Here is a 12,817-nt window from a genome sequence, read left to right as displayed (position 1 = left end):
ACATACAACTAAACCATGGAAAGGTTCCTCTTTTATTTTGGGATATACAGTGATCGCAACAAAACGTTCATTGTTAGTTAGCATCTTACAAAAGAACATAAAGCAACATAAAAATACATTTCTAGTCCTTTTTCCTTTTTTACTACAGTATGTTTCCATTTAGCCATTCCTTCTCTTTTGGCATGTTAAGACCTAGGCTTCAGAAGCGTAAGAGTCATAAGGCAGCTTACTCCCACTATGTCAAGGGATCACTTCCGTTTTTCATATCACCCCTTAGCTCTACTCAAACAGAGCCTTTGCATACAGTGCACTTTCAATGATTCATACTGAACATGACATATTTTAAACCAGTAACAGGCCCAAAACCACAGCATGACATGAGGTGGAGGGACAATAACTTTTTAACACAAGTACAGCACCATGAGTGGGCATTCCTGTGGTCATGGAGGTGAAGAGCAAGAGAGGTCCTGTTGGAGTTCAGCTCCAGCTACTCGCTCTGTTTGACCCTGGCAGCAGTTTACTGATGAGCTCCAAAGCCAGCTGGGTGCAGCCATCTGAGACGGCGTGAGTGAGCAGTGAGAGAGCTGTACCCAGAAGGGTGGGAAAGTAGTTTAGCTCACATACAGTCTCAGCTGGAAAGAGTGAGCTGGTTCTAGCCAGACTGCTCCACCAATCATTAACTCCTGTTAGCTCAGCCATGACCCCATGGGCCCAGCCTGGTAGGCAGACTCCGCTGCGGGGCCTGACCGGACTGGACCCACCCCATCCTCCACCCTCCATACAGGAATGTTCCTGGATTTTTGGTTGGAAGAGGAAGAACCATTTCTATCACATACAGTACAGCTCGAGCAGGTCTGACAGAGAAATGCAGATACACACCGGAAATGATCACATCACACGAAAACTTTTCTTAAAAGCGTTGCACATAGTTTATCAGCTTCTCGTTAGGAACACTTGCTGTATTTACATCAGGATGTGGCGTTGGTAGTCCTCCCTTTCAGCCCCTCAGTTTACATACAGGAGAACAGTAGGATATATCAGCATCAGCACCAGGTGCTACACCCACGCTCCCACACACACAAACACACTGCTGTTCCAATGTACACACATATGGGCACAAAGAAAAAATACTGGATTTGGAATACGCCCATTCTAAAAATGAGCTTTCTGTGCAAATCAGTAACTGTGACATGGGGACAAAATCTTACTGTGGTTCAGTAGAAACATCATAATTAACAAATTCTTCTAAATGCTTTTCCACTTCATTTTTAACACAGTTCAAAACAGTACACTATTTAGTTCATATGAATAAAAAAAGCTCAGTGCCAGCATGGAAATAAAAAATGATAAAAACTATGAAGGAAGCAACATCATCACTTTTACTTCCTTAGTGCTAAAACAATTTTTAAAAGGTGCTTTCAGTTTCAAAGGCATTTACACATGAATGCTCTCGTCAGGTCATAACAACAAACCTCATCTCCCCTCAGAGAGTCTTTCAGGAAAGTCTTCATCTTCTACCACCACCCATGGGCCACCTCAGTAACTTTTAATTTAATGAAAGTGTGATTCAAAACAGGATACAGGAAACAGAATCACAGTCACACCAAAGCCATGACTACCCTTGTTCAGAGAAAAGGTCAGAGCAGGTTAGGTTGTCCAGTGTGTTTGAATGTGTGTGTTTGTGTCAAAGAGTGTGAGTGTCCTCTGTGTTTAAATAGGACTGTTTTTGCAGGGACGTGTTCTTTGGAGAAGTTAATGTGTTCTTGTTCTTGTTCAGATGAGTTGTAAGCATGTGTGTGTAGCTGTGTGTGTCCACGTGCTTAGAGCAGGGCGTTGGGCAGGTTGCTGTTTTGCCAGCGCAGGCACGTGGTCTTGGAGTGTTTGTAGAGGTGGCTGGACTGGCTGAAGCGCTTGCCACACTTAAGGCAGGCGTAGGGCTTCTCCCCTGTGTGTACGCGGATGTGCTTCTTACAGTCCGTCAGGGTGAGGAAGGTCTTACAGCAGATCTTGCAGGCGTACTTGCGAGCCCCTTCCACCACCAGCACGTTGTGCTCAGAGAGCGCCTTCTTGCACTTGGACAGGACGTCGGCGGAGGCGCGCGTGAGCTGGGGGTGGTTGGGAAAGCCCGAGCCCCCCTCGAAGCCTGCCGCCGTGCCATTCAGCAGCACTGCTCCGCCCGACGAGGACGCAGACGAGGAGGAGGAGGAGGAAGGGTCCTGGTGCTGAGGATCCCCCAGCGCTGTTTTGGGGGCGATGCGGCGGTAACCTGGGAAACCTACCGTTCCTGCGGCGGTGTTCTGTGCTCGGGGGAGTCGTGGGAGTGAGTGGAGGCCCAGGCTGGAGCGCTGGAAGTCGAGGGCGAGCGTGTCGGGCGCAGCGCCAGCCCTCTGCAGGCCGAGCGAGCTCTCGTGGACCGGCCGCAGAAAGAGCGACTCGGCCTGTGCCTCCCCAAAGCTCTGCGCCTCCCCCTGGAGCAGGTGTGGGGATGAGAGGAGGAGAGAGGAGGAGTTGAGCCCGTCGCCGGCTCCCAGCAGGAATCGGCCTTCGTTGGTCGAGGAGGCCCCGCTGCCAAGCACGTCGTCCCCAAAGCTCCTCCCGCCCAAGAAGTTGGAGATGCGGAAGCCCGGTGACCCAGGCTCCAGGCTGCTGCTGCCCTGCGCCTCCCCCGCTCGTTCCCTCTCGCGATGCAGCCGCTCGGTGCTGGGCTGCGGGGTGCTGTAACTGCGCTCACTCCCGCCAGGGCTCAGCTCACTCTTCTCCACGCACGGCTCTGATTGGTCGGCGCCCTCCAGCGGAGAGGCTCCCTCACTGCCTGCGTCGTGAGGCTCGGGCGAGCTCACCGGCTCGCTCTTCACCACCACCTGCATCTTGTCGTCCTCCCCCTCCTTCCCCTGGCCGTCTCCATGGAGATGCCCTTCTCCGTCAGCGTCCATGTACTCCTCCTTGCCGATGGGCTCTGCCCCCCCGCCGCTCCTGCCCCCGTCTGACTGGCTGGGCATCTGGGCGTCCTCCTGGGCCACGGACCTGCGGCCGTAGTCCGCCCCGCTGCTGGCCACAGCGTCCATGGCAGTGACTCCTGCGACGATGTCCTGTTTGGAGTCCTCGCCCACCTTGTTGTGGGAGTCTGGCGAGAGGAGGCCGGACTCTGTGGTGCTGCTGCCCTCTGCGTTGCCACACAGCAGCCCCTCGGAGGCGGACGCGGGACGCAGCCGCTGCCTGGCCCTCTCGGCCTCGGAGCCCATCAGGGACAGGTTGGGCTTGCGCTTGTGCAGGCGGCGGTTAGGGAAGGATGCTCGCTGCTCGATGGCGCCACCCTCTCTGCCCTCCTCCACCAATCCGCCGCTGAGGGCCGAGCTGACTAGGCTGAGGCCGAGCTGCTGCAGCAGGAAGGAGCGCTGCAGGCGAGAGCTGGGGCTGCCACTGTTGCCGCCGCCGCCAGCGCCCCCTTTGGGCGCCTCCGCGTGGTGCAGCGGGTGTTGAGCAGCACTGGCGGGCGAGAGCGGCAGGGTACGCGTGGTCAGGTAGTGCTTGCAGGCCTTCACCACGGCATTGAGGTGCAGGTGTGAAGCGGCCAGCAGTACATCCATGACGTTGCTCTCGCCTAGCATGAGTGTGGACGTGTACATCATGTCGATGAGCGCAGAGAAGGCCTCAGCAGTAACCACCTCCGAGTCCAGCTGGATCATGCTCATACTGGCATCACCCTCAGCAACAGTGAAGAGGGCACGGAAGTGTGTGCTGCAGGCCGCCAGGACGGATCTGTGCGCTTTGAAGTGGCGGCTGCCCACCACAATCACACAGTCGCATAACTGCCCATGCACACGCTGGTAGTTGAGCTGCTGGAAGATCTGGTCAAAGTGCCCTGGAAAGTCCATCACCTGAGGGAAACCGAAAAGAGGGATCAGCTCTTATTTCAAGACTGCAACTGAATGCACCTGTCTGCAAACAGAACAACACTACACTTTTCTTGTTCCACTTTCTTCCAGGCCTACTTGAGTTATGAAAACATGAGCGAGTTGATTCGCAGTAACACTACTTCATTAACAGGTAGGTGCCATGACTTCACCATAAAAAGGTGATGTTGACAGTTGCACGAGCGCATACAATTACTCCTGATGATGAATCCAAAATCAAGAAATATCCCAAGTAATTCACGTTCTTCCCAGCTATCAAAATAATATCTCGATGTCGCAATGATTCGTTTTGGTTCGATTTTGTAAGAGATGTATTTTAGCTAAGTTACGTAGTAATACAGCAAGACAAGACTCCTCGGGCGACAGGGTGCGTGTAGGAGCTACCTTGCAAGTAATACAGCTCAGCCTTAATACACTAGTAATGGAGCTAGCTATAGCGAGCATTAAAATCATATAATGTCCCCAGTATTTCATATTCTGCGCAATCGCCACCACTTGCCTATTGTTAATTTGGCAATGGGAAAACAGAAACAGCGATCACTCACCGTCCAGCGTTTGTTTCACACTCTCTGGTCGGAGACGCGGATACCGCAGGCAAGAACACTTACCTAGCAGGCTAACGTAGCAAGCTAGTTAATGTCTGCTTCACTCTCTGGTTAGGACAGCTTTGTTCATTTTCGGAACTGATTGTTCAGACACTGCCTGTTGATTATGGTAGTGAACGTGATGCTACAATTCATTATTTTAATTGACATGAAACAATTGCAGAAGTAGCTAACAAGCTAGGAAATCTCAGGTAGTTGAGAACAACGAGGTTTCAGTGGTAGTAGAGGTAACGTTAAACGCAGCAACACAACGTCACTCTATGTCCTCGCATCTGTCTAGGTTACGGCCCCACGGTGGTAACATGACGGCGCCTGACTCCTGAATACAGTCTGCGCAAAATATCCTACGAAGAATGCGTAATTCCAGAGAAAGGGCTCTGGTAGTTTTCGGGTTTCTCGAAACATGTTCAAACATTGTTTTCATCCATAGACTGTAAAAAACCCTAACATATTAGAGATTCGTTCACAAAAGCTTCACACACCACTTGGAGCTGCAAACAATATCGGAGTTTTGGTTGATTAGACCATCTGTTTCGAAGCAGGCACATTTAGCAATATTTCATAGGAGTGATTAACGTCAAAAATTTGGAGTAACTCAGCATAGGCACCATATGTTTAGTTAGGCGTCAAATAGCTCATTATAGTTACCAAAATGGTAGCGAAGTGAACACACACAGTGCTTTCATTATAGCTTCTAGCCCTACATACTACTTTTACCCTTGATTCCTTGGATTTTTGCCGGTATTGTAATGCTGATTCAAAGCCTATTTACAATGAGATTTTAATCTCAACCAATATGATGATTTTGATGGAAAATCAACATCATATCAATGTCATTTGATAAAGATGGTCATACAGATAATCAGTAGGCTACACTCCAGACCTCAAGGTGTCGCACTTCTTTGGCTGACAATCCTTCCCCCTTTCGTTCGTCACGTTTCAACAACAACAATGGCGGCTTCCAGTTACACATGGAAGTGTTGTGAGGAAGAGAAAGAAGACGACAATGTTGCTGTCTGTAAGTCAATATTTGTTTACTTCTAGAACACATTTGGTGGTGTGACATTGATTTAAGAGATATACTTCGATTTCGCCGAGATAGTCATGGAGCTTCAAGGATGACGGAAGACATACCCACGTGGTTGACAGCCCACTTAATGCACTTCATACCATACGTCTTTATTTTCCAAAGAAATACTCTGTTAATACGTTTGGACTTTGGCAGCATTCAAGTGGTGCATTGTTTACTCAGATTAGTTTATCTCTGTATTTCATTTGCCTACAGTACAGTTCTCGAATGGGAACGTGAAGAATACGGACCAACTGGATTTCAACTATTACAAGAATGTACTTGCTAGCAACCCAAGAAAAAGGAATCGACGTATCCTGGTAAAGGAGTAATGAATCGCTTATGATGACTTACATGAGTTTTTTAGTGGCAAGTTTGCAAAGACAAAACCCAAAGAAATGATCAGATTGAACAAATGTGCTGCTAACATGTCTTTCAGGTGGCGGAGTCTAACAGATTGTCATATGTAGGGAACAACTTCGGCACAGGATCTTTGCGATGCAACAACATGTGCAAGTACGTACCTGTCTTTTTATGTTAAATTGGATGGAAATTGTGAAAAGATTGAGATGTAACACGATCGCTGGTTGGCTGGTGTTCAGGTACTATGTGGGAGTCCTGGATAAGACCAGCATGCAAATGGAAGTGCACAGTGCTCAACTCTTCAACATGCAGCCTCTCATTCCAGGTTTGTGCATGCTTGAAATCTGCAACCTCTGCAAATGTTAACTCCTCAACAGCTCTGAATATCTAAAACTTTACAGTGTCAGCCCTATTTAGTCTCTTATGTAGACTATGCTGATGATGTTATGGTTTGTACTGGTGTTCTACTGGATGTTTAAAATTCTCTCAGGAAATTATTGGTCTATCTATTAATCTATGGATATATCTGTCCGTACCATTTAGATGTCAGACTCATAAATCCAATGGCTCACTGTGTTGTTTTTCATAGGAGAATCCATGCCCGCTGATGAACCTGACACCAAAAAGTCTTACAGACATAAGGTGGGGTGCCTGCGTATACTATTCCAGTAGTTCTTGAGAGAGTAAGTGGATGCTGACACAGTGTGTTGTTGTTCTGACCTAAACAACATTTCTTTGCATGCCGTGTGAAGGTGGATTCTCTGATTGAGGCATTTGGAACAACGAAACAGAAGCGTGCACTGAGCTCTCGTCGGAACAACCAGGTTGCTGATGACTCTCTGCAGCAGGCTGTGGCCCAAGCTGCCAGTAACATTATTGAGCAGAAGGGCATAGAAGGTGATGCACATGTGTTTCACGTACATACCCTCTCACATAGAAACACCCCCTTAGTAATAGTATAAATCAGGAAAGATGCTGTTTTAAGGTATTTGTATGTCTTGAATATTTTGAGCGGCTTGTCCATTTGTAATCTTCAAAGCGCTGTAGACTAATGTATGTGTTCATCTGTCTCCTTTCTTGGTCAGTCCTCCAACAGGAGGTGGCGGATTCAGAGGCTTTGACAGACACAGTGCTGTACCTGCCTGTGTGTAACCTAGAGGCAGATACAGAGGAAGATGTTTACCCATTTAATGAGTGTATCCTTTTGTCTGTCATTTCAGTCAATCCTTTAACTGCATAAAGACCTACTGTTCAACTTTGTTCATTTTCAGAAAATAGTTCCAACTACTATATTAACTACGTTACTTATAAAGATGTCAGTTTGTCATGGTTTCTGTATATATTTGTGTTAATATGAATAATATTGTATACCAGTATATTGTATTTCTATAATATTGTATGTTATTATTACAGGTTACAGTTTTAGTATAGTATATTTTTTTGTCATGGTTTCCTTAACTATTTTCAGTGCTTTCTGATGTAGAGTATGCTGCGCTGGAGCCTGTTGGAAAGAAAATGGCTGGGCTCACCTCAGAAGAGCTGCTTAAGATGAGAGAGCAGGGCTGGTATGAAGGCGGCACACATACACAGCACCCTGATATACATGATTTGTGCATAACTGAACATCTAACTGGACGTCTAATGAACAAATTCAAATGTTCAGAAGCAAAACTTTCACAGGCCCAGATCATTATTTATTTTTTATTTATTTGTTTATTTGGTAGGGACAATGCTAATTAATTAACAGACAAACAACTGTAAATAAGCCGGAGTTAGCTTGTTAGCTTGCTAATTTCCATCCGTTGTCCCAAGCCAGTTCTTAAAAAGGCAGCCTAGAATAAAAGAGCAACCAGAAAAATAACCAAACCAGAATAAGATACCCATCAGACAAGACAGTTAAGCAATATAACTCAATTTTAAGCAGTGTTGCTCAAAGTTTGTCTACCTAATTCCTAAAGTTTGTCTACTGCCCTTAGGTCCCAAAACTAAGACCTGTAAAGCGGCTGTAACCGCGAACCGCGCATCTCTACTCCATAGTACTGAATCTGCTCTGTTGGCAATCCACAATGACATCCTCCTCTCAGTAGATACTGGTTTTTATGCCCTCTTAGTCCTTCTTGATATTAGTGCAGCATTTGACACCAATGATAACCTCATCCTTTCAAAAAGATTGGAGGATGAAGTTGGTTTGCATGGCCCAGTGGATAAATGGTTCATGTCCTATTTGAGAATAGGACTAGAACTTTCTCAGTTAGAATAGGAAGCTCTTATTAAGTGTGGTGTCCTCTGCTCCTATTAAGTGTGGTGTCCCCAAGGTTCAGTTTTTATTTTCATTATACATGCTCGCTCTCCCTCAGCACCATCTTTAAGAAATACAGATTTTGGGGAAGCTGTGCCGCAAGTGGTAGCACCGTACCACATTTGGGTCTCAGTACCCATGGGGACCCAGGTCAGATTCCAGCCTGTGGTCATGTTCTAATCCCAGCACATCTCTCTCTCCCATTTGCTTTCTGTCTCTCTCTGCCCTATCGAAAGGCAAAAAGGCCAAAAAATATATTTAAAAAAAGAAATACAGTTTTAAATATCGTTGTTATGCAGATGACACTTCAATTCTACCTCCCAGTTACCCCTGATAATGCTTGTTCATTGGAAAATCTGTTCACCTGCCTTAATGACCTCAAAAGCTGGATGGCAAGGAACGTCCTACAACTCAACAAAAAGAAAAAGGAAATAATCATTTTTGGGCCTCGTAGCTCTGTTTCAGACCTAAACCATTCACTTGGTCCCCTGTCTACACACTCTCACAATTTAGTTAAAATCTTGGTGTTTTTCTTGGATTCATCTTTGAATTTTAATAAATAAGTCAGAAGTGTGGTGAAGGGTAGCTTTTTTCAGCTCAGAGCTATTTCTAAATTAAAACCCTTTGTTTCTTATAAGGATATTCACTCATGCCTTCATTACATCTAGGCTGGACTACTGCAATACTCTCTATTTTGGTTTAACGCACTCCACACTCCACTGTAGACTGCACTACTAGTCCACTACTAGTCCAAAATTCAGCTGCCAAATTACTGAGTGGAACTAAGAAGAGAGAGCACATCACTCCGGTCTTATCTGTCTCTCTGACACTGTGATCTGCAGCACCGGAGCGCCACAGGGAACTGTGCTCTCTCCAGTCCTGTTCACCCTGTACACATCTGACTTCTGCTACAACACCGAGTCATGCCACATACAGAAGTTTTCTGATGATACTGCAATTGTGGGGTGTATCAGGAACGGGCAGGAGGAGGAGTACAGGAGCCTGGTGGAGGACTTTGTGCAATGGTGCTAACTCAATCATCTTCAACTTAACACTTCAAAGACCAAGGAGATGGTGGTGGATTTCCGCAGGTCATAGCCCACTCTGCTACCAGTCCACATTGATGGGGTCAATGTGGAGGTGGTTAGCACCTACAAGTATCTGGGTCTCCACCTGGACAATAAACTGGACTGGTCAGCCAACACTGATGCACTCTACAAGAAAGGGCAGAGCAGGCTGTACTTCCTGAGGAGGCTGCGGTCCTTCAATGTGTGCAGTAAGCTCCTCAGGATGTTCTTCCAGTCTGTTGTTGCCAGCGTCCTTTTCTATGCAGTAGTATGCTGGGGAGGAAGCTCAAGGAAGAAGGATGTGGGGCGAATTGACAGGCTGGTAAGGAGAGCTGGCTCTGTAGTGGGAGCTGAACTGGAGTGCATCACTTCACTATCTGACAAAAGGACCCTGAACAAACTGATAAACATCTTGGACAATGAGTGTCACCCACTCCACAGCACTATTGTTAAGCAGAAAAGCCTGATCAGCTGGAGACTTCGCTCACTGCCTTGCACAACTGACAGACTGAGAAAGTCATTTGTCCCCAGGGCCATTGAACTGTTCAATGCCTCACTTAAGGGAAGAGGAGAGAGAGACTTCTCTGCATAGTCTGTCTGCCTCTTCACCCCCTCCATGTTTGGTACTGTCTGTCCACTAGCCACTTGTACCACTGTCTTTATGCCTCACTGTTTGCGTGCTATATTAGCACATTAGCACATATGCATAACCCCTCCCCTCCATGCCACAGCAGAACTGTGGCCACACTTATACATTTTCTTAAATAGTTAAATATATAGATATATAGACTTTACTTTACTTTACTTTATTTCTGCATTGTTGCACTGTTGACTTACTCATTTGTACTATCACCATGACCACTATCACCATTGCACTACTACCATGACACTCATTCACACAGAGAACCTTAGAGCACCTTACCATACCTTACTATGCACAGAGAATCACAGGCTCAGTCTCTGCCTCAGTCATTGCAAGCGCCTCTGATTTATTAATCACCACTATGTGGATACTGTTTTTAGAATTGATTTAGATTAAGTGTTAGTATAATTTGTATTTTTGTAATTTGTATTTTAGTATATTTTTACATATTGTATTAAGTGTTAGTATAATTTGTATTTTAGTATATTTAGCATATTCTTTATCTTCTACTGTCCTTACTGCTTAGTTGTGTTTTTATATGATATACTTTAATTACTCTTTTTGCTGTTAAAGAATGTGTTTGTGTTGTATGTATGCTGCTGAGACCTTGAATTTCCCCTGGGGATCAATAAAGTATCTATCTATCTATCTATCTATCTTAACTACACTGGTTACCAGTGAGATTTAGAATAGATTTTTATTTTTTATTTACATTTATTTTTTATTTAAAATTGTATTACTATACTGCCACTGCTTTACTATTATTTGATATACTCTTATTTAAAAGTTAATACAATTAAAATAATTGAAATTAGTAATTTAATAATAATAAATGTATGTTATTATTCAGATTTAATCATTTGTATAGCATTTTGGTTAAACTTTTCCGTAAAATGTGTCATAAATAAATTAACTTGATTTAATTTAATTGATACATTAATCAAACGGATAATAGGCCATTAGGTAGTTCTCGTAACATAGATTGTTTAACAGATAGTATAAATGTAAGTATATATACTCTTTTGATCCCGTGAGGGAAATTTGGTCTCTGTTTTTATCCCAATCCGTGAATTAGTGAAACGCACACAGTGTACACACAGTGAGGTGAAGCACACACTAATCCCGGCGCAGTGAGCTGCCTGCATCAACAGCGGCGCTCGGGGAGCAGTGAGGGGTTAGGTGCCTTGCTCAAGGGCACTTCAGCCGTGCCTACTGGTCGGGGTTCGAACCGGCAACCCTCCGGTTACAGGTCCGAAGTGCTAACCAGTAGGCCACGGCTGCCTCCAAGATAGTTACATGGTACAGTAGACATGTTTGTAACACTTGGGTTCTGTTTTTTCTCCAGTTAGGTTTTAGTACTGATGTTGAGTGATGCTAGTCTCCGCTCAGTGTGTTTGTGTGTGCATGTTTTGCAGTCCTCAGACAGTGATGCGATATTTGGAAGCGATGCCAGTGGATCCAGAGGCTCGTGACAGACAGGCGAGATGTCTGTGGTACCTCTCCCTGCTCATTAAAGTGGCGCATCAGAAATTCATCTCCCGCAAATGTAAGTGGATATGCCTTCCTGTGTGATTTTAGGAAGCTGTCAAATTCAAATATTGGGTGTTTAATTGTGAATAAAGATTTTCACATTCATGTTTCAGTTGGTTCTGAGGATGACTGTCCGAAGATCATTATAAATAAAGTGATGAAGACCTTCACAGTGGAAAGTTTCAGTCATGGCAGGTGCGTGTTAATTGCACGTTAACATAGTCTTTGTGCAATACTTACAGGGATTTTAGTTTAAGGGTAATTTAACCATCAGTTACACAGTTATTCACTAAAGTAAGTGCATTGGATACATTATAGTCACTGCATCAAACATTTGAATGTTTAAAATGTTTAAAAAAATATTGCAACACAACAATATGCCACTTTTTGCTGAATGCTTTTACAGCATCAGGCAACTATTTTTGGCAACATCTTCATGTTTATTGTATATGGTCATGTGAAGGACATTCCCACCAGCCATCCAGAATATGCTAAGCTATAAGGCAAATTGGGCTACAGGTCTTCTAAAGGCATATAGCATGTTTGAACGGGCACTGCACTAGTAGACCTGATTTCTTTTAGGCATGTTTATGACTTCGGAGGGATTTTTTTTCTCTCTGTTTGTCATAGGGTCAAAAACGTTGTGGCTTCCTCAATGCGAATAAAGCTGGCTTCATACTGTTTGGCTCTGCTTCTACACATAAACCACCAGACTGCCAATCTCACCCGACTGCATCAGGACCTGGGCTTGCACGACAGCAGGTGTGTACTGTAGCCGCCACTGTACTGTTTGACCTTGCGCTCTCTCTTTCTCTCCCCCCTCCTCTCCACTGACCGCTCAGTGACCTGTTGTGTGTCATTGTTAATCTCTTTGTGTTTGACCAGCTATGCTTCAAAGTTGTGTGTGTTGTAAGTTTGTGTATCTTGTATGCCATTATTGTAGGATGATTGAGGTAGCAAAGTCCATGGGGCTGAAGTTGAGTAAGATGCCCGCAGAGTGTGCGGACCAGGCTGGATTTGATGAACACAGGATCGCCACCCTACAGCTCCCCCTCATGAAGTACGAACGATTTACACAGACTAAAAAACGCAAGAAACTCAGATAATAGCTGCTGGGACGAATGTGGACTTAAGGGCCAGGATTGTTCTATTCATGCCCTAAAGACTTGTGTACCAATTTGTCAAGGATGCAGATATTGTTTATGTAAAAGTGTGCCAAATGAACACCTAATTCCTTTGCTTACATTATACTGTACCTTCTGGGGGGAAAAACTGTCTGCTGAGTTGTTTATAAAATGATCAAAACATTGAAATGTCTTTCATTTAC

The 12,817-nt window shown here is 45.0% G+C and overlaps 2 protein-coding genes across 3 annotated transcripts; one reads left to right on the top strand and one right to left on the bottom strand.

The window, feature by feature from the left end:
- Nucleotides 1–3: 3 nt before the first annotated feature.
- zbtb5 (zinc finger and BTB domain containing 5) lies at nucleotides 4–4,947 on the bottom strand. Its single transcript, XM_076293411.1, has 2 exons — nucleotides 4,460–4,947; nucleotides 4–3,878 (listed from the first exon to the last, which is right to left on the bottom strand). Exon 2 carries the CDS (start codon nucleotides 3,873–3,875, stop codon nucleotides 1,821–1,823), a length of 2,055 nt encoding a protein of 684 aa, XP_076149526.1. The 5' UTR covers nucleotides 3,876–3,878; nucleotides 4,460–4,947; the 3' UTR covers nucleotides 4–1,820.
- Nucleotides 4,948–5,427: 480 nt separating this feature from the next.
- On the top strand, nucleotides 5,428–12,803 carry polr1e (RNA polymerase I subunit E). Of its 2 annotated transcripts, none has more exons than XM_076293410.1 (12): nucleotides 5,428–5,537; nucleotides 5,805–5,908; nucleotides 6,028–6,104; nucleotides 6,191–6,276; nucleotides 6,541–6,593; nucleotides 6,704–6,848; nucleotides 7,037–7,147; nucleotides 7,420–7,516; nucleotides 11,376–11,506; nucleotides 11,604–11,685; nucleotides 12,121–12,252; nucleotides 12,434–12,803. In XM_076293410.1, exons 1-12 carry the CDS (start codon nucleotides 5,471–5,473, stop codon nucleotides 12,594–12,596), a joined length of 1,248 nt encoding a protein of 415 aa, XP_076149525.1. In that variant the 5' UTR covers nucleotides 5,428–5,470; the 3' UTR covers nucleotides 12,597–12,803. The 2 variants fall into 2 exon arrangements, with proteins under 2 accessions (XP_076149525.1, XP_076149524.1); XM_076293409.1 differs by having other exon boundaries at nucleotides 11,583–11,685.
- Nucleotides 12,804–12,817: the final 14 nt, after the last annotated feature.

The sequence above is a fragment of the Alosa pseudoharengus genome, unplaced genomic scaffold (assembly GCF_046254945.1).
Source record: "Alosa pseudoharengus isolate Yale_2024_CS ecotype anadromous, Long Island Sound unplaced genomic scaffold, YU_APseudo_1.1 YU_APseudo_1.1_scf_2, whole genome shotgun sequence".
Taxonomy (NCBI): Eukaryota; Metazoa; Chordata; class Actinopteri; order Clupeiformes; family Clupeidae; genus Alosa; species Alosa pseudoharengus.
Note: the sequence above shows the minus strand (reverse complement) of the source record. Positions and strands in the feature narration are given on the sequence as shown.